The sequence below is a fragment of the Mirounga leonina genome, unplaced genomic scaffold (genome assembly GCF_011800145.1).
Source record: "Mirounga leonina isolate KUSES-001 unplaced genomic scaffold, KU_Mleo_1.0 Mir_174, whole genome shotgun sequence".
Classification (NCBI taxonomy): Eukaryota; Metazoa; Chordata; class Mammalia; order Carnivora; family Phocidae; genus Mirounga; species Mirounga leonina.
In genome coordinates, this window is record NW_023270451.1 from 18,413,996 (window position 1) to 18,436,010 (window position 22,015).

At 37.2% G+C, this 22,015-nt stretch overlaps 1 protein-coding gene across 2 annotated transcripts in view; it reads left to right on the plus strand.

The window, feature by feature from the left end:
- Positions 1-4: 4 nt before the first annotated feature.
- GTPBP10 (GTP binding protein 10) overlaps positions 5-22,015 on the plus strand; it is a 28,670-nt gene continuing 6,659 nt past the window's right edge. Inside the window, exons 1-6 of one of the 2 annotated variants that reach the window (XM_035020517.1) lie at positions 8-143; positions 3,780-3,973; positions 12,220-12,311; positions 13,065-13,209; positions 18,204-18,277; positions 19,717-19,819. In XM_035020517.1, coding sequence (XP_034876408.1) covers positions 111-143; positions 3,780-3,973; positions 12,220-12,311; positions 13,065-13,209; positions 18,204-18,277; positions 19,717-19,819 — 641 coding nt within the window. In that variant the 5' untranslated portion in view covers positions 8-110. Of the gene's footprint in view, positions 144-3,779; positions 3,974-12,219; positions 12,312-13,064; positions 13,210-18,203; positions 18,278-19,716; positions 19,820-22,015 lie in introns of both variants that reach the window. The other variant, XM_035020518.1, reaches the window with a different exon arrangement.

Below are 22,015 nucleotides of genomic sequence, written 5' to 3' on the forward strand. Positions count from 1 at the left end.
CTGCGTGCGATGGAAAAAAAAGTGCCGGCCGCCGGTGGTGACGTAAAAATTCCGCGCGTTACCTCGATGCGCACACCTTCCGCGGGAGTGAGCCCTGGCAAATCGCAGTGATGGTGCGTTGCAGTTGCGTGTGGTTCAGAAAGGTCCGTGACTGGTGTTTCTCATCCTGTTCCCCAGAGCTTGGTGCCTGTAGCCCCACTTGAGAACTCTGGTTCTCCTTTCCTTCCTCCTTCCCTCCCCTTTTTCTTTCTGGGGGCCTCTTTCCTGCTTGGTTCTCCTATAGTTGTCTCAGCTTTTCCGGGAGTCAGGCTTGGCCCGTGAGGGGTGAGAAGAGTATATCTACCTGGCGCGGTTTAGGACGGTTGTTTGGGGGCATAGGGTTTTCGGTTCTTCAGGGGAGTTGTGTGCATGTGGGATGGGGAGATGGGGAAACCTGCTTGCCTTTTAGACTTGCAATATGGTATACATAGCGTGTAGGTTGACGTTTTCTTTTGGCTCAAATAGTCTGTTTTTCTTCTTTTAGGTAATACCCATAGCCTGTTCCTATATATGTTTTCCTGGAGTGCACTCTTTTTAAGAGCTTTCTAAAAACTACTTTTCATCAGGAAACGGAAATAATGTAATTGGCTTGCCTTCTTGCAAGAAATTTAGGTCAGCTTTTATGCAGTGCTCATTTTAGACATCGTTTCTGTAAAAATTTACAGTTGCTTCAAAATTAAAGAAAAAATCTTAAAGAGTCTTACTAGTAATGTTTTGAAGCTTGCTGGCATCGTTAAAAATGACAAGAGTCAGGGCGCCTGGGTGGCTCAGTTGGTTAAGCGACTGCCTTCGGCTCGGGTCATGATCCTGGAGTCCTGGGCTCGAGTCCCGCATCGGGCTCCCTGCTCAGCAGGGGGTCTGCTTCTCCCTCTGCCCTCTTCCCTCTCGTGCTCTCTGTCTCTCATTCTCTCTCTCAAATAAATAAATAAAATCTTTAAAAAAAAAAATGACAAGAGTCAGAGACTCATTTTAAGTTTGGTTTCTAAACCTCTGAATATGATGAATCTAGAGTAGTAAGAAATGTGTCACACAGTGAACGAACTTTAAAAACAGAAACTTTCTTTTACTGGAGAGAGAGGCATGGTTAGTAATATTTCTGAATTAAATTATACTTTTTTTTTTTGAGTTTGGGAATTTTTGTTTTTTTCAGTAAGCTCTACACCCAATGTGCGGCTTGAGCTCAGGACCCTGAGATCAGGAGTTGCAGGCTCTACTGACTGAGCCAGCCAGGCATCCCAAATTAAATCATACTTCATCCAGTCCTCAATTTTCCAGAAAATAGGTAGTCAGTAGAAAAGAGACTTGTGAAAGGTTGTATTTGGGTATATGAGGTAACTAATTCTTCAGCTAAAAAGAAATTGCTTCTTCTTTTTTTGTGTGTGTGTGTTTCAGTTCTGAAAGGCTGCTTGTGTAGCCTTACTGCCATGAACAGTCACCTCCACTAAATGTTGTTTACAAGGGGAATCTATTCACTTATATGTGACGCATTTCTGATCTAGCCTGGCAGAATCAAATTATAAGTTCTTCACCTCCAAGAAAAATACTCTGGCTAGCCCTCAAGTTCATCTTTTATGTATTCCTTCCACCCTGTTCCCTTACAACATTCTATGTCATGGGTGTATTTGCATACTCAAAACCTGAACTTTGAATCTTTGTTGTGCTCCCATCCATTGCAATCTGAGCTCTAGACTGCATCAGGATCACCAAGGGAGCTTTTGCTAAATGTCCTGGTTAGAACTATCCTTATCCCCTTCTCCAGAGTATAGTGGAATGGTCAGTGGACTATACATATTTTGGAAAAAGCTCCCAGATGTTTTTGATACTTAACCTATGCTAAGTGACTAAAGACCATGAATTTAAGAAATTACTCTGTAAGGAATTTTGATAGTTTGAGAGGCTAGTACATAGGATCTTTACCTGCAGAAGTTTAGTGAGGAAAACAAGTAAATACTAAATGCAGTGTAAGATTTCAAAAGGCATAATAATAAAGATATGATCTAATTGCTGAGAGAGTCCAGCAAAGTCAGTGCTAAGTATTGACTAGAGGAATAAAGAAAGACATCAGAAAATGTGAGATTTGGGTGGGCTTATGATAGAAAAGAACAAATGACAGTGGGAGGAAAAGCATGAGCAGAGTGGCATGGAAATGTGATAGTAGATTATGTAGTACAGAGCAAAGAGAGGAAGGAGAGGTAGAGGTTGGACAAATGAAAATGAAGCTGGAAGAGTAAGTTAATTTTTTTTAAGGTTTTTTAAAAATTTTATTTATTTGACAGAGAGGGAGACAGCTAGAGAGGGAACACAAGCAGGGGGAGTGGGAGAGGGAGAAGCAGGCTTCCCGCCGAGCAGGGAGCCCGATGTGGGGCTCAATCCCAGGACCCTGAGATCTTGACCTGAGCCAAAGACAGATGCTTAACAACTGAGCCACCCAGGCGCCCCAGTTAAGAACTTTTACTACTGAGAATTTTAGACTTTATTTTATAAACAGCCATAACAAAAAAACATGAATGGTTTTTGAGTAGGGAGAAATATAAGTAGAGATCAGATTTGCTTTCAGAAAAATATCTCAGGCAGCAGGACAAAGGCTGAGTCAAAGGAACGATTAGACATTGCAAGAGCATTTTAGGAGCCAATGTAATGGTCAAAATACTAAGGCACTTGTACCAGAAAGGAGAAATAGGTAATAGAGCTTTGAGAAAAGAAGCAAGTATAGTCAGAGATTCCCCAGTGTAGACTCAATGACTAGATAAACTGCGGTTCCATTATTTGAGAGAATATTGGGGGAACAGAATTTACCTGAGGAAAAGTTTGATTTTGCCATGTTATCATGTATCTAAGGTGACTATTATCCTTTCAACTAGTATCTAAGAAAAAGTTGCATATTTGAGAGGTTTCAAATATAAATTAAATGCAGATCTTGCTCTTGGTTGCTTTAGACTATTAAGCTTACCTCCTGATGGAGATGTCCAATAGACTAGACATAGATAATATCTTACGTAGGTGATAGTTAACTGGTATAGTCTGATATCATTTGGAAGAGAAAGTCTTGATTGAAAAGTAGGACAGGGGCATCTGGGTGGCTCAGTTGGTTAAGTGTCCAACTCTTGATTTCACCTCAGCTCACGATTTCAGGGTCATGAGATCAAGCCCTGCATTGGGCTCCCCGCTGAGCGTGGAGTCTGCTTGAGATTCTCTCTCTCCCTCTCCCTCTGCCCCTCCCCTGTGCTTGCACGCACATGCACTCTCTAAATAAAGTAAGTAAATAAATAAAATCTTAAAAAAAAAAAAAGTGGGACGGGGTCAGAAACCTTGAGACAGAAAGTGGGAACAACAATTGACAATTGAAAAAGATCTTTTTTTTTTTTAAGATTTTATTTATTTGACAGAGACACAGTGAGAGAGGGAGCACAAGCAGGGGGAGTGGGAGAGGGAGAAGCAGGCTTCCCGCTGAGCAGGGAGTCCGATGCGAGGCTCGATCCCAGGACTCTGAGATCATGACCTGAGCCGAAGGCAGACGCTTAACGACTGAGCCACCCAGGCGCCCCGAAAAAAAGATCTTAAGAGAGTTAATCAAATGGGAAAGGGAGGTCAGACCAGAGGTGAACTAAGAAAAGACTATGGATTTGACATTCAGAAAGCCTATATTGATTTTTTTCGGAGCTTTAGTGGTAACAGAGGATTAGGTGTTCTAACTTGGTAAGCATGTTTGGTATACAAATGATCTCTTTCTCTTTTTTAAGTATGGAAACTTCATTGATAACCTAAGACTCTTCACCAGAGGAGGAAGTGGTGGAATGGGTTACCCTCGCTTAGGTGGAGAAGGTGGAAAAGGTGGTGACGTCTGGGTTGTAGCCCATAACAAAATGACTTTGAAACAACTTAAAGACAAATATCCTCAGAAACGGTTTGTGGCTGGAGAAGGAGCAAATAGTCGGTAAGTATTTACTGAATGACTTTGATTTTAGAAAATTAATCCCTCCCAGAGGAAAAAAAAAGTTAGAAGATCAAAATTGAACTGGTAATTTGAAGGAAAGTATAGTCTATATTTGTAAATGAGCAAAAGTCTACAATAATTGTCTCGACTCTAGTAAAGATAAAAGGTAGATACTAAGGAATGTTTTGGGGTTTTAAAACATTTTTATCCTTTTCTTCTCTCAGTGTCTGTTTATATTCTTTTGCACTTCAGAAAAATGGTCTGAATCTCCACTGTTTTCTTCTAAAATTAAATTTTTAGCAATCTTTAGGAAACCTTTTTCAAATCTCAGCTGTTCTACCCACCCTACCATCACCGATAGTTCTACCAGGATCTTAAGATTCAGAGCCTGTTTCACTCATAAGTCCCTTGTGTGTTTTCCTTTGGCTTGTTTGGTCTTCTCTCTGTGACATCAAAACCTTCCGTTTATTTTTTGTAAATTTTTGTTATTTTTTATGGAACATATTATGCCGCCCTCAAAATAGGAAAAGAACTTTTTCTTTCGTTACAAAGATATTGAAGAAAAATCTTACTCAGTTATCTATTTTGGAAGTGGTGCTTGAACCAAGTCTTGAAAGGGGAATAGAACTTTGCCAGATAATCAAGGCAGGAAAAGGTGTGTTGGCAAGTGTACAACATTTATAAAGGCAGTGCATTAGGAGGGAACAAACTGGTGAAATAATACTTATTTCTAGCATAACTGTGATACAAATGGGGTGGCTCATTTTAAAATAAAGACATTATAGTCCAGATCATGAAGAGCCTGATATGCTGTGTTACAGAGTTTGAAGATTATCTTAGAGTGATGGGGAGTCATTGAAGGATTTTAAATAGGCAAGTGACATTAATAAATTAATGTCTTAGAAAAATCACCCTAGGGTTAATTGGTTAATGAATTAGAGGTGTTGATTGAGACTAGAGACAAGAGATCAATTTGGAGAATACTGCAATATTTCAGAAATGATGAAGTTCACAGTGTCTGGCCTATACCCATCATTCTAGTTTCATCTCCCTCTATGTTCTGTGTGTTCTGCATTCCAGCCATGTTGGCTTTCTTTTAGTATCTTATACTGGTATTTGTCTTCTATCACTGGGCTTTTGTTTGTGTTATCTTTTCTGTAATGCTTTTTCCTCCCCTTCATCCAGCTGCCTCCTATGAATCCTTTGGATTTAAGCTCAAGTCTTTCCTGATCTCCTTGTTTAGGTCAGGATTCCAATATGAACTCACATGTCTAAGTTCTAATTCATAAGACTTGTCAGTTATAATTTTCCATTTTCTCATGTATTTGATCAATGTCTGCTCTCTTGCCAGACTACCATTGAGGTCCATGAGGACAGGGAACATAACAGTTTAGATCATCATTTCTTCCCAGATATCTAGTACAGTGATTGGTACATAGTAGATACTCAGTTAACATTAGTTCAGTGATGAATTAGATTGACAGAAATGGGTGGATTGGAACTATATTAAAGAAGTAAAATAAATAAGACTTTGTGATTGATGGAGTATTGAAAGAGAATGATAAATCAAGGATGACTTCCTGGTTTTGACTTGAGGAGTGGGTAGATGATAGTATCATTCTTTGAGAAGGACTGCAGTAGAAAGTGGCATCTGAGATGTAGAAAAAGGGAGTTGTGAAGGGCCCTTGGAGATGTCAGTAAGCACTTGAAATACAGGTCTGTGATTCAGGAATATGGTCAGGTCTAGAGATAAATTTATTGATCATAAACATGGACTTGAGTAAGTGCATTACAGAAGAGAAAAGGATTGAGGATCAAATTCTGTTATTCACCAACATTTAAGGAAAAGAAACAGAAGGTGTGATCTAAAATAGAGAGTCAGGAGAGACTTAATGTCATGGGAGCTAGGGAAGAATTTAAAGGAGGAGGTAACAGTCTTATTTATCTTGTGGAGTTCAGGTTGATTAAGCCAAGAAGTTGAATAAACTTACTGAATGCCAGAATTTGAATGAACTATTTTATAGTTTTATGAATTATGCCATCTTATGTCTCTATTTGGGTCCTACAAGAAGCAGGTACCAAAGTAGGATTTGATGAATAAGAGATTTATGGGGAAAACATCTATAAAGGCAAATTGGGGAGGGACCTGAAGGAAGTTGGGAAAGTTATCGGACCACTGTGCAAGTCTAAGCCTTATGAAGGAGAGAGGGAAGGGCAAAGTTTTAGTCCATTGTACAGTTCTGAGAAAGTTTAGGCAAAGCTGATGGTGACTCCTTAAGCAGAAGTTGCCAATCAGAGGAATCCTTGTCTCCTACAAAGGGGCTGCCTTAGTAACCCTGCCGTTCCAGGTAATTGGCTGGAAGTAGACTGTGGGAAGCATCATCTCTTTAAGATTTCAGAGCATACCAGCTGGGGCCATAGGTCTTTGATGTTTCCTGCAGTCACATCTAAGATGCATTTTTATGGCCCGCTATGGCATGCAATGTTCAATGTTATTTTTATAATCAATTGTTCAATGTTGTTTTTTATCAATATTCAGAAATCTACAAGAGTTTTGCAAGTTACCTTATATGACGTTTTGTTTCTGGCAATAGGACCAAAGGATGAGATTCTTGGATGATGAAATTGAGCTATCATTTATTTTCATTTTGCAGTGGTAACAGAGTGTCTATTTTGTTCAATTCAGCACACACTTTTTGAGGATCAAGTGTAAACAAGATACCAAAACAATATATTACATGTAGTAGACTCAAAGATGAACTCATACAATGGGGTATGGTATATCATGCTGTGATTTTAAGGTATTGCTATGTAAATTGCAGTGCAAAAGCATTGTATAAGTTAGTTAAAATCATAAATGATTGATTTGAAAGTTGGTATTTTAACTTTTTGAAATATGTATTTGGAGTTTAATATTTAATACAAGGGAGTTTTTTTATATACTGGTATCTACACATTGCCTCATTTATCTCCCCTTTTACCTCAAGAATGTGCTTTCCAACCAGGCTGTGTCCTTACTCCAAACAACCGAGCTTTCTCAGTACAGTCTCACCCCTCGCACCTACTCCCACCTCTCCTCATTTTCTGTTTTTCAAACGAAGCTCACTTCCTTCCATCTACAGAGATTGTTCCCTATTGAGTATAAATCTCAACTCCCTTCTCTTCTTTTCCTTGAAAGATTTGTTTATGTGCTTTAGTTTTTGGGATATGAAGAAGTTAATCATGGGAAAAAGAGCTCAACTATTAGACTCCCTTTTAAGTACTCTCAAGTAGTGTTTTTAGACTGTGTCTTTCAATTCTTTAATATGGTAGTTTCAAACCATTTTTAGTGCCACCCATACTGAGAAACATTTTATACTTTTACCCAAACATTTGTATTATCTCTGTTTTTGGTTCTGTGGCATATTGTACATTGTTGTTTTCCTTTATTTTGGGAAAATATACATAACATGAAATTTACCATTTTAATGTGTACAGTTCTGTGGCATTGTACTACATTCATATTGCTGTACAGCAATCACCTATCTCGTTTTAAGTGCTGACTATAATTGCATTTTGAAAAACATTGCCTTAGGGTTGTAAAATCAATTTATTAGATTTCATATAAAAAGTAGAATAGGAAACATTAGCACATAGTATCACATAGTAAGTACAGTTTCACAAAACTTTAAAGTTATATATATATATATATGATTTGTGTGTGTACATGTATATGTATGTATATATGTATATATACATATATATGAATGACTGTATCATTTCTTACTGAGTTGCAGTTGAAAATTGAAAACTCCTGCTCTGAAGAAGCCATGCCTTCAACATGTAAATACCTTTAAAGTGTTTAAGATCTGTATAAAAGTGTCTGTTTCTTTTTTTTTTTTTTTTTAAGATTTTATTTATTTATTTGACAGAGAGAGACACAGCGAGAGAGGGAATACAAGCAGGGGGAGCTGGAGAGGGAGAAGCAGGCTTCCCACCGAGTAGGGAGCCTGATGCGGGGCTCGATCCCAGGACCCTGGGATCACGACCTGAGCCGAAGGCAGACGCTTAATGACTGAGCCACCCAGGTGCCCCTAAAAGTGTCTGTTTCTTCAACTATAAAGTAGGGATAATAATAGTACCTATTTCTCTTTGAAAAAATTAATAAAATTGACAAACCCCTAGCCAGACTTAAGAAAAAGAAAAGAGAAAGGACCCAAATAAATAAAATCACAAATGAGAGAGGAGAAATAACAACCAACACCACAGAAATACAAATAATTCTAAGAGAATATTATGAAAAACTATATGCCAACAAATTGGACAACCTGGAAGAAATGGATAAATTCGTAGAAACATAAACTATCAAAACTGAAACAGGAAGAAACAGAAACTTTGAATAGATTGATAACCAGCAGAGAAATTGAATCAGTAATGAAAAAACTTCCAACTGGGCGCCTGGGTGGCTCAGTTGGTTAAGCGACTGCCTTCGGCTCAGGTCATGATCCTTGAGTCCCGGGATCGAGTCCCGCATCGGGCTCCCTGCTCGGCGGGGAGTCTGCTTCTCCCTCCGACCCTCCCCCCTCTCATGTGCTCTCTCTTATTCTCTCTCTCTCAAATAAATAAATAAAGTCTTTTAAAAAAAATAATAAATAAATAAAAAATAAATGAAAGGATAAGAACCATATGATCCTTTCAAAAGATGCAGAAAAAGCAATTTGATGAAGTACAACATCCATTTATGATAAAAACCCTCAACAAAGTAGGTATAGAGGGAACATACCTCAACATCACAAAGGCCAGATACAAAAAACCCACAGCCAATACTGTCCTTAATGGGGAAAATCTGAGAACTTTTCCTCTACAATCAGGAACAAAACAGGGATGTCCACTCTCACCACTGTTAGTGAATATAGTACTGGAAGTCCTAGCCACAGCAGTCAGACAACAAAAAAATAAAAAGCATCCGAATCAGCAAGGAAGAAGTCAAACTTTACTATTTGCAGATGACCTGATACTCTGTGTAGAAAACCTGTAAGATTTTCTCTAAGATTGCTAAGACTCTACCAAAAAACTGCCAGAACTGATACAGGAATTCAGTAAAGTCGCATGATACAAAATCAATGTACAGAAATCTGCATTTCTGTATACCAGTAATGAAACAGCAGAAAGAGAAATCAAGGAATCAGTCCCATTTACAGTTGCACCAAAAACCATAAGATAGTTACAAATCAACCTAACGAAAGAGGTAAAAAGTCTGTATTCTGAAAACTATAAAATACTGATGAAAGAAATTGAAGATGACACAGAGAAATGGAAAAACATTCCATGCTTATGGATTGGAAGAACAATGTTAAAATGTCTATATTATGCAAAGCAATCTACATATTTAATGCAATCCCTATCAACATACTAACAGTATTTTTCATAGAGCTAGAACAAATAATCCTAAAATTTGTTTGGAACCACAAAGACCCCAAATAGCCAAAGCAGTCTTAAAAAAAGAAAAGCAAAGCTGGAGGCATCACAGTTCTGGACTTCAAGTTTATTACAAAGTTGTAGTGATCAGTATGGTCCTGGCACAAAAACAGACACATAGCTCAGTGGAACAGAATAGAAAATCCAGAAATGAACCTACAACTATAGATCAGTTCATCTTGGAAAAAGCAGGAAAGCGTATCCAGTGAAAAGAAAGTTTCTTCAACAAAGTATGTAAGGAAAACGGGACAGCAGCATGAAAAAAGAATGAAACTGGACCACTTTCTTACACCATACACAACAATAAATTCAAAATGGATTAGAGATCTAAATGTGAGGCAGGAAACCATTAAAATCCTAGAGAAGAACACAGGCAGTAACCTCTTTGACATTGGCCAAGGCAACTTCTTACTAGATTGTCTCCTAAGGCAAGGGAAACAAAAGCAAAAATAAACTATTGGGACTTCATAAAAATAAAAAGCACAGTGAAGCACACAACCCACAAAACTAAAAGGCAACTTATGGAGTGAGAAGATATTTGCAAATGACATATCTGATAAAGTGTTAGTATCCAAAAAATATGAAGAACTTATAAAAACTAAACATCCAAAAAATAACGCAGTTAAAAAATGGGCAGAACACGTGTCTTTTCCAAAGAAGACATACAGATGACCAACAGATATATGAAAAGATGCTCAATATCACTCATCATCAGGGAAATACTAATAACAACCACAATGAGATATCGCCTCATACTAGTCAGAATGGCTAAAATTAACAACACAGGAAACAACTGGTGTTGGCGAGGATGTAGAGAAAGGGGAGCCCTCTTACACTATTGGTAGGAATGCACACTGATGCAGCCACTCTGGAAAACAATATGGAGGTTCCTCAGAAAATTAAAAATAGCACCCTATAATCCAGTGATCACACTACTGGGTATTTACCCCCAAAATACAAAAATACTAATTTGAAGGGATACATGCACCCTGATGTTTATAGTAGCATTATCAACAATATCCAAATTACAGAAAGAGCCCAAATGTCCATTAACTGATGAATGGATAAAGAAGGTACGGTATACATATATAATGGAATATTATTCAGCCATAAAAAAGAATAAGATCTTGCCATTTGCAAGGATGTGGATGGAGCTAGAGAGTATTATGCTAAGTGAAATACATCAGAGAAAGACAAATATATGGTTTTACTCATGTGTGGAATTTAAGAAATAAAACAAATGAGCATAGGGGAAAAGAGAGAGGCACACCAAGAAATAGACTAGAGAGCAAACTGACAGTTACTAGAGGGGAGGTGGGCGGGGGGATGGGTAAAATAGGTGATGAGGATTAAGGAGTGCACTTGTGATGAGCACTGGGCATTATATGTAGGTGTTGAATCTGAACACCTGAAACTAATATACTGTATGTTAATTAACTGGAATTTTAAAACTTTAAAAACATAGGGATGCCTGGGTGGCTCAGTGGTTAAGCATCTGCCTTCGGCTCAGGTCATGGTCCCAGGGTCCTGGGATCGAGCCCTACATCGGGCTCCCTGCTCCGCAGAAAGCCTGCTTCTCCCTCTCCATTCCCCCTGCTTGTGTTTCTTCTCACTGTGTCTCTGTCAAATAAAATCTTTACAAAAAAATAATAAAAAAATAAAATAAAAACTTTTAAAAAAATAACAGTACCTATTTCATAGGATTGTCCCGAATCTTAAGCTAATATAAATAAAGCTTTTAATAGTGCCTGTTACATATTATTGGCTGAATAAGTGGTAGATGATTATATAATAGCCTTAATGTGGTTATCATTGTGTAATTGTATAATCTTTTTGTTTGTATATTTTTCTTCATTTTATCTCTACATAAAGGTTATTCAAGCTCATTGTAAAAATATCAGATAAAATTAAAAAATTTGAAAAAAAAGTCAAATCACCTGTAATTCTTCCACCCATATATAACCACTATTAATCTTTTCTTGACTTTCCTAAGTCTTTTCTATATGTTTATGCAAAATGACTTGTAGCAGTTAGCTTGTAATTATGTGGATGTATATAAAATTTGGGGGTACAAAAATGAGAGCACAATATTTTCCAGCCTTTTCTTTTCTCTTAACATTTTTTTTCCATGCCAGAGAATTGTTCAGAATGGCTGCATACTAAAATACTATTGGAAATAACTTTTTTGGCATTCATTTATTTAAGTAATTATAGACTTTTTTCACTGTTATAGTCACAATGTAATATATATCCTGTGTATATAGTGTTTTACATGATTGTTCAGTTATTTTTTTTAGGATAAATTTCCAGAAGTAGAATTGCTAAAGTTTGTACCAATTAATTCTATCATGAGCAATGTGAGAGTAGCTATATGAGTCTCTTATAACTAAAGTACTCTTATTTGAGGTCAATTTGTTAAAATGTTTGTTACTTAATGGATTTTCCATTTTTTTTCTAGCTTCTTTGTGTTATAGCAATGATCTCTCTATTTTAGGCATATAATATTTTAGTTCATTATGAGTTAAAATGGCTTGGCAGTTAGCTTGGTAACTTAAATCATTACCTATTATTATTACTTGTTTTTATTTTATTTTTATTGTTTTTATATGGTAGTCTAGAATGCAAATAAATAGCGATAATTTTCTCTTCCTCTGATATTTGGCCATTTAACATCTGCATTAACAAGACAAGTTGGTTGCTAGTCTTTGTAAACCATTATATTTGCTTGAGTATAGTCCATTCAATATAGTGGGTTTTCCCTATTTTAATTTAGCTTTATTTTTTTGTAGAGTTAGTGCACTGAAAGGGTCTAAAGGAAAAGACTGTGAAATTCCTGTACCTGTGGGTATTTCAGTAACTGATGAAAATGGTAAAATTATAGGTAAGTGTATTGTAGATTCTTTTTTTTTTTAAGATTTTATTTATTTATTTGACAGAGACAATGAAAGAGGGAACACAAGCAGGAGGAGTGGGAGAGGGAGAAGCAGGCTTCCCGCAGAGCAGGGACCTGGATGTGGGGCTCGATCCCAGGACCCTGGGACCATCACCTGAGCCGAAGGCAGACACTTAATGACTGAGCCACCCAGGCGCCCCTGTATTGTAGATTCTAAGGTTGTGAAAAGTTTACATATTTTCTAAAATTGTTTGGGAGCTGTGGGGAATAGCTCCTCTTTAAATTTTTTAAAAACTATTTTAACTGCTAATTTATAAGAGATTTTGAAAACTTTATATAAAGTTGTTCAAGGGGAAGAACAAGTTGTTTAAGGGGCACCTGGGTGGCTCAGTTGGTTGTGCGTCTGACTCTTGACTTCAGCTCAGGGTCCTGGGATCAAGCCCTGTGTGAGGCTCCTCACTCAGCGGGGAGTCTGCTTGAGATTCTCCCTCTCTCTCTGGCCCTCCCCCTCCCCCCAGTGTGCAGGTGCTCACTCAGGCGCTCTCTCTCTCTCAAATAATAAATAAATCTTTTTTAAAAACGTTCAAAATTAACTGCTAGATTTAAGATTATTGTAAAGATATAGTTCCTGAGATTTATAAATTGGAATTTTTTGGCATCTATTTCTGAACGAAAAATGTCGTTAATGATTAACCTCACTTAGTAATCTTTGTTCTAAGTATCTTTTTCTGTCTTTTTAAGGAGAGCTCAATAAAGAGAAAGACAGAATTTTGGTAGCTGAAGGAGGTCTTGGCGGTAAATTACTCACTAATTTCTTACCACTGAAAGGCCAGAAACGAGTCATTCACCTTGATCTAAAACTTATAGCTGATATAGGCCTAGTGGGGTAAGTATCATTTGTATTTTTATTTTTATAATTTCAGAGAGATAGTTCATGAGTAGGAGATAAATATAAATGGTAATTTGGGACCAGTGTTATTTATGGAATTTGTGTTTTTTGTATACTTTGAGGATGCTGCTAAATATAATTATTTTAATATTGCAAACAGAGTTTCACAATTAATATTTATTTGTAAAAAGAAAGGAAGATCATAGCAATTGAGTAGGCTAGTGGGAATGGTAGGGAATGAATCAAGAAAGAAAAATCAATCAAATGCAGTAGTATAAGAAGGTGAAAGAAAGTTACCAGATACTAAGGAATAAAATTAAAATTCCAAACCACATTTTATGAAGTGTATAGGAGGAAATAAAAAGAGAAAAAATGATTTAGATATTCTTATAAGTCTTAATAGAGGTATCACTAAATTGTTGATCCGGTGGCTAATGGCTGATACAGACAGTCTCAACTATCAGACTTAGACACTATTGAGCACCAAGTTGGATCTCGATATGATGTTTTCCTGTCCTTCATGCTTTACTTAGGCTCTGTCCATTCTCAGTGCTGCAGACCCCCCAGTGTTGTCCTCTTTCACAGGCTTCCATTGTTTCCTCAGACAATGTTGTTTAGCTGTAGGGTTTGCAGTACTGGCACCTGACTGAGGGGGACAGTTAGCAAGATAGAAAGTAGGTAAAGCGGGGCGCCTGGGTGGCTCAGTTGGTTAAGCGACTGCCTTCGGCTCAGGTCATGATCCTGGAGTCCCGGGATCGAGTCCCGCATCGGGCTCCCTGCTCGGCAGGGAGTCTGCTTCTCCCTCTGACCCTCCCCCCTCTCATGCTCTCTCTATCTCATTCTCTCTCTCAAATAAATAAATAAAATCTTTCAAAAAAAAAAAAAAAAAGAAAGTAGGTAAAGGAAGGGAAGACTTCAACTTTGCATTTCTTCTCTCCCTCTCTGCCTGGCCCCCCTTCAGCATTACACAGTAGTCACATGAAACACCTAAGAAAAAGGTAGGGAACACTGCCTTATAGCTGGCTCTACTTCAAACTTCCAGTTCCATTCCTCGCCTTACATAGCTTCTAACTCTCTTTATCTACCATTCCAGCCACCTCACTGCTTCTTTACTAGAGTCATCAGTCTGAATCCCTCACCTCTTGCCATGCCTGTCTAGCTACTAGGTCTTAACAACAGTGGCTTAGAATTCATAAAGGCCCCATTCCTGCTGACGTAACAGGGAAAGATGTGATCCTGGGGTTCAAGCTTGTCATTTGCATTTAGTCTTTTCCATAAAACAGTATTATCAGGCATAGTTTCTGTAATAATGTATATTTTTCACAGTGTTGTGGGCTTAGTAGGATTTTGTGGACAAGACTGGGAATCTAGCCATTCACAGTCTCATTTGTTACAAAAATGTGTTTCAAGTTCCATAGAGATACCTCTGCAGACTAAGAAGAGCCTCACAAGGCTGAGTAGTAAACATCGGGTGAGGATGGGGGACTCAAGTGAGAGACTTTTTTGGGTTAGAATCTCATATCCTCTGGAGACCACCTGGAAAATACTGGATAAATTTTGGGACGTCTCTAAGCCTTTGTTTTCTCATTTTTAATAGTGGCTGGAGATGTTGTTGTGAGTAAGATAACACATTTACAGCACAACACATGCCTTGGATTTATGAATGCTTAATGAATGAGTGGTAGCTGCTGTCCTCATCATCATTACATTGCAACTTATTGGAGAGTACATATAATGAAATACTAAGCTTTTTAGAAGTGGATTTGATATTACAGTCAATAATTAAAGCATCACTTTTTTTTTTAAAGCATCAAGTTTTTTTGTTTGTTTGTTTTTTAATTTTTTTTTTTAAGATTTTTTTTTATTTATTTATTTGAGACAGAGAGAATGACAGACAGAGAACATGAGAGGGAGGAGGGTCAGAGGGAGAAGCAGACTCCCTGCCGAGCAGGGAGCCCGATGCGGGACTCGATCCCGGGACTCCAGGATCATGACCTGAGCCGAAGGCAGTCGCTTAACCAACTGAGCCACCCAGGCGCCCAAAGCATCAAGTTTCTTAAGTACAATGCTTAACGTATGTATTTTAGTGCTTTTAAATTAGGCAACCGTTCTTAAAAAGTTACTACTGTGCATACCAGCATAAACAGATACCTGTTTGCTGGTTTCAGGAATGAACTGAAATTTAGAAGAAAGGTGGGAAGAAAGAAAGGTATTTGTACTGCTGTTGTCAGATCTGATCTTTGCATAGGTTGGATTTCAGCCTCTAAAATTTTTATTAAGTACTTTTCAGGAAAAATCTCAACTATCATTTCTTCAACCATTAACATCCTTTTTTTCCCTCATATTTTGATCTCTTTGGAAATAGTCGCTGGCATTTTTCTGCATTTAATACTGTTATGAAAATATGAGGATAATGGAAAGAAGTAAGCAAGTCTAGTTAGGGATAATCATGAATAAAAATTATTGCAATTTGCATTTCAAAAAGTTACAGGGGCCTGGGTATAATAAGATATAAGACAATACTGTATTTCCACAGGAAAATGAGTCATTAAAATATCTCACCTAATTTTACTTAAAATTCATTCTAGGAAGATATATTTAATGAGATATTTTAATTAGATTTATTTTGAATGTTAAAAGAGCTCTACTAAGAGGTTATAAATTTTTATAGAATTTCAGATTAATATTTCCAAAATATTATACCATTAGTCCAAGTGAAAGTTTGGCATGTTTTGTAAGAAGAGCTTTCTCCAGTTTGAATGAAAGCTGTGAAGGCAGGGATCACATTTCTCTCATTGATTGCAGTATTTCTGATGCCTAGTATATTGCCTGGTACAAGTTAATGATTAATAAATATTATTTGGATAAATTTAATGAAAGTATCTGAATGGAATTGAGGAAATCATCTTTTTTTTTTTTTTTAAGATTCTATTTATTTATTTGACACAGAGAGAGAGAGAGATCACAAGTGGGGGGTGGGGGCAGAGGGAGAGGGAGAAGCAGTCTCCTGGCCGAGCAGGGAGCCTGATGCGGGGCTCGATCCCAGGACCCCGGGATCATGACCTGAGCCAAAGGCAGACGCTCAACCGACTGAGCCACCCAGGCGCCCCGAGGAAATCATCTCTTAAGTGACTCTTATTCCTAGTACTTTCTTTCATATATGGTGGGCCTTTCCCAAGGCAAATTTAGCAATAAAATCAAAGCCTTTAAAACAATATACATTTTAATTATATTGTAATTCAGTATTTTCTTATCAAGAAATGTATCTTAAGGGGCGCCTGGGTGGCTCAGTCATTAAGCATCTGTCTTCAGCTCAGGTCATGATCCCAGGGTCCTGGGATCGAGCCCTACATCAGGCTCCCTGCTTCGCGGGGAGCCTGCATCTCCCTCTCCCTCTGCCCCTGCTTGTGTTCCCTCTCTTGCTGTGTCTCTCTCTGTCAAATAAATAAAATCTATAAAAAAAAAAATGTCTCTCAAAAAAGAGATTAAAAGTGTATGTAAAAGTTCAAGGATAAGGGCGTGTGGGGACTCAGTCGGTTTGGCTCAAGTCATGGCCTCAGGGTCCCGGGATTGAGCCCTGGATTGGGCTCCCTGCTCAGCAGGGAGTTTGCTTCTCCCTCTCCCTCTGCCCTCCCCCGCCCCCGCTCGTGTGCTCATTCTCTCTCTCTCTCAAATAAGTAAAATCTTTAAAATGAAAGTTCAAGGATAATAGCTGTAGTGTTTAAAGTTTTAAAAGTTAGACAATAAATGCTAAAAGAAAATTTTCTGAAAGAAAAAAGTAGTTATCTATTAATTTCACCACTTCGCGGTGACTGTTAATGTTGGTATATGTCCTTCTAGCTGCATACAGTTTTTTTGCAATGTTCTTTATAATAGTAAAAAATTGGAGATAACCTAAATGCCTAACAATAGGAAATTAAGTAAGTTACAGTATGCCCTTGAAAGGCGTTCACCTTATATTACTCAGTTTAAAAAGCAGGCCAACCAACTATGAAGTAATCTTCCAGAAAAAAAAAATCAAAACTGAACCTTATCAAGGCTTTATCTCAAACTAACAATTTATAGAAAAACTGGGGCAAAGGAGCATGCTAAAGGACATCATGGGGGTGTCAGCAAAAAAAAATCCAGACTGTGGGAAAGAAACGCTATAGGACAAATGACCCAGTTTCCTTAAAAATAAAATTGCAGGGGCGCCTGGGTGGCTCAGTCAGTTAAGTGGCCAACTCTTGATTTCCACTATGGTTATGGTCTTTGGGTCCTGGGATCAAGCCCCATGTGGGGCTCCGCACTCAGCGGGGAGTCTGAGGATTCTCTCTCTCCCCGTGCCCCTTCCCCTGCTTGTGCTTGCAGTGCGCACATGTTCTCTTTCTCAAATAAATAAATCTTTTTTAAAATATAAATAAAATAAAATTGCAAAGAGGAAACAAAATGGGGGGAGACCTTTACCAAGTGAAATTTAAGGGATACATCAATCAGTTGTAATACATGGACCTTAGGCGAGTCCCTGTACAAACCAGCTTCAAAAAAAGTATTGGGAATGTGTTATTTGTTGAAGCTAGGTGATTGCTAAATGAGATTCAGTACTTCTCTCTACTTTTGTATGTATTTGGAAATGTCCATATAAAACATATTAAAGAAAAATCTACAAAGCAATATAAGCAATATTTTGTCATTGTTTGGCTAGAATTAGTGGATTGTTGGTATTTTTATTAGTTTCTTTTTGTTTTTCTATGATTTGCAGGCTTTTTAAAGATAATTGAATTATTTACTCCCAATACTAAAGCATCTCTAGTGCCCAGCATGAATATCTCTTTACTTTTTTCATATGTATATTTCATTCAAGTTTTTCAGGATTATTTTTAATTTATATTCTACTTTTATTCCTGGAAATATTCAAGAAATCTACTTCCTGAAATGTTAGAAATTCAGAGATAAGCAAGAATTATTAATAATACTAATATTTGTTTTAATATATTATTTTTTCATTTCAGATTCCCAAATGCTGGAAAATCCTCTTTGCTAGGTCAGGTTTCTCATGCAAAACCTGCAATTGCAGATTATGCATGTAAGTATCATTTGTTGTGTGTTTTAATGTGTGGTGGTAAATTTTTAAAGACTAATCTTTCTTTGAGTATGAATAAAGTGACAACTCTGAGGGCTTTAGTTGGAAAACTCTTGGCCGCTAGAATACATGCATTTCCCATTAATCCTTGAAATCTCTTTAGCTCTCAGCAAAGTTCCTAGTACTTTTTAGACACTTGCTTTTTTGCATTTATTTCTCCTTTGCATATTCATTTATTTGATTTAGTTGTGATTTTATGAGCACCTACCCTTTATCAAGCACTGTTCTTTCATTTAACAAGTATTTGTTTCTGTGAACTGCAGTGGGTTCTGGAGTTACAAAGACTGGTAAGCAGAAACAGATACTGTTCTGACTCTTACTGAGCTTACAGACTAGTAGGGAAAGGCACATATATCACACCTGACTGTGGGGGAATATATTATGATTCTATGAAAGAGTAGGTAGCTGCTTTAAATTTCTTTGGGAAAGTGTGATGCCAGGGCTGAGGTGTGAAGAATACATGTGTTAATCAGTGACAGACAGTGGATGTGAAAGGTGCTTCAGTCAGAGGAAATAGCATGGTACACAAAGGCTCTGTGGTGGCAGGGAGATCTGTGTGTCTAGAGAACATGTAGTAAGGGAAAGAGGGAATTGATGAGGTGGGAGATGTAAGTAGAGACCATATCATATAGACCAGGTAGGCTTTATTTGTTCTTTATGTCTAAAGAGCAGCTGATAGCCTTTTAATCGAAGGATAAAATGATTAGATTTGCTTTTCAAAAAGATCTCTCTGCATATAATATAGAAAATTGATTGGTGTGGGATATAAATGGGTCTGGAAAGAATAGTTAGGCTGTTACAGGAGCTAGGTGAAATATGCTTAGACCAAGTAATGAATAAATGTGATAGAATCTCTGCCCTCATTAAACAAGATACAGAAGCATCCATTAACCTGGAAAATACAATTAAGCCATTCTAAAACTCTGATGAAACAGTTAATTTGGGGCTAATTGCTATAAATTACATGACCAATATTTATTGTTATAATACAGGGACTCTTGAGGAGGAAAGAGGAAGAAAAGTTCAGTCATAGGAATAGGAAGGTGGCTAGTGCAGAATTGATGAGGCTTGAGGATAAATGAATGAGAAGGAACCAAACAAATTTCACCCACAGACCCAGTGATAGAAACCTAAATTCTGTTCTACCCACCATCACCTTTATCACGCTCCTTAAAGTACAAGCAAAGAATCTTGAAGCCGACCAATTAGATTAGATCTATGCCTGTGCAGATTATAGTTGTATTTTCCATTCCAACAAATGAGAACATAATCTGAATTAAATTGTTTATAAAAAAGAAGAATTATTTATTTTATGTATAATGCTAAGACAGTTTTGAGAGTACCAGCCTTTATTCTAGCCTTAATTTGTTATTTTCTTTTAGTTACAACATTAAAGCCTCAACTTGGAAAGATTATGTATAACGATTTCAAACAGGTGAGTATTTTTAAAGTAAGACACTTGGTTAGAAGTGAAGGTACTTGCTTTTGGTACTTGGACTTTGTAATATTTGATTGTTTCTGTGGTGTTGGGGGGGGATAAAGTACCAAAATTTTGTTTTTGGTAAACGAGACCATGATCGAATCAATTCTGCTAAGCACGATCATAGTAAAATATTGTATAAAAATATAACTTTTTGGGGGCGCCTGGGTGGCTCAGTCGTTGAGCGCCTGCCTTCGGCTCAGGTCATGATTCCAGGGTCCTGGGATCGAGCCCCAAATCGGGCTCCCTGCTCTGCGGGAAGCCTGCTTCTCCCTCTCCCACTCTCCCTGCTTGTGTTCCTCTCTAGCTGTCTCTCTCTCTGTCAAATAAATAAATAAAATCTTTAAAAAAAAAAAAATATATAACTTTTTGTCCTTCCAAAGTTAGGCCTGGTTTATCATTACAGCATAGAATCTTCTTTATCTCTTTGATCTCTGTTTGTTCTCATTGCAAGTCCATATTTTACTGCCATATTTGATTATTGATTTTTGTTTCCTAAAAACATTTTCTGAAGTTCATGGAATTGATTTTATTCCAACTTTCTTTCCTAAAAAAAGTTTTTAATTGAATGGGATTCTGGTCTAGTTATTAAAATTTATTTTTTCTTGATAAGGAATAACTATAGATCTTTTGAATAATTAGAGTAAAAACAAATAACAAAGGAAAGTAACAAAATTTTTTAAATGTGTAATGTATGATAAGCACTTATGCTCCTTGGTATTTACCCAAATGAATTAAAAACGTACATACACAGGGGCGCCTGGGTGGCTCAGTTGGTTAAGCGACTGCCTTCGGCTCAGGTCATGATCCTGGAGTCCCGGGATCGAGTCCCGCATCGGGCTCCCTGCTCAGCGGGAAGCCTGCTTCTCCCTCTGCTTGTGCTCTCTCTGACAAATAAGTAAATAAAATCTTTAAAAAAAAACAAAAAACAAAAAACGTACATACACACAAAAACCTGCACATGGATGTTTGTAGCAGCCTTGTTCATAAGTGCCAAAATTTGGAATCCACCAAGATGTCCTTCAGTAGGTGAATGGATAAATAAACTATGGTACTAATGGAATATTATCTAACACTAAAAAGAATTGAGCTGTGAAGGCATGAAAAGACATGGAAGAACCTCAAATATGTATTACTAACTGAAAAAAGCCAGTCTGGAAAGGCTACCTACAGTATGGTTCTAACTATGTGACATTCTGGGAAAAGGCAAAACGATCAGTGGTTGCCAAGGATTAAGGGGGAAAAAAGGATGAATAGAAGAGCACAGAGGATTTTTTAGGGCAGTGAAACCATTCTGTATGATACGATAATGGTGGGTACATGATGATGTACATTTGTCAAAGCCCATAGAATGGACAACACCTATATTATATATAACTATATAATAGTTATATAATAGTAAAAAATTAAAAAAAACTTCAGCAGTTATATAGAATAATAAGTAAAATTATAAATACAGGATAGTATGAATATGGAGAACAATATTTAGAGGAAAAGAGAACATTGTATATTTTAAGGGAAACTTAATTCTCACTAGCAAAATTCTCAGTGGAGAACCTGCAAACAAAATTTCAGGACATGATGAAAAAAAAATATTTTCAGGACATGAGACCTCTGTTGTATTTTTCTGTGTGACTGCTTTGTCACATAGCCACAATTTCCTTTAAAATTCTGAAATCCTATCCACAGGGGCAGTGTATGAAGAGCAGTGCTTCTCACCCCTTACTGCACATCAGAATTAACTGGGTGGCTTCAGAACAACAATGATAAATGAAGCCTGGGGCCCGGAGATTTGAAACCAAATTCCTTGGGGTAGGGCCTGCGTATCTCTACTTTATAAAAGATCCTTGGGTGTTTATAATGTGCAGTGAGGTTTGAAAACCACAAATGTAGACTCATGGTTAATAACTTACAATTTCAAAAAGGAGTTATAAGAACCTTATATCCTTTACTTTCAAAAATGGTCAGTAGTCCTCCTGGTAGAACATAAACAGAAAAGGAATAATTATGCCACATAATCGATTACATATGGAATTTAAAACTTGAAACTACAGAGCTATACTAAGTCAACGTCTGTGGAATTAATATCCTTCTATACTTTTAAGAATTCATAAAGTTGAAATTCTATGACAGGTTCATATTGAACAATATAATTGATGGAATTCTAAAGAGAATTTATGTGATTAATAAATGTTCAACTA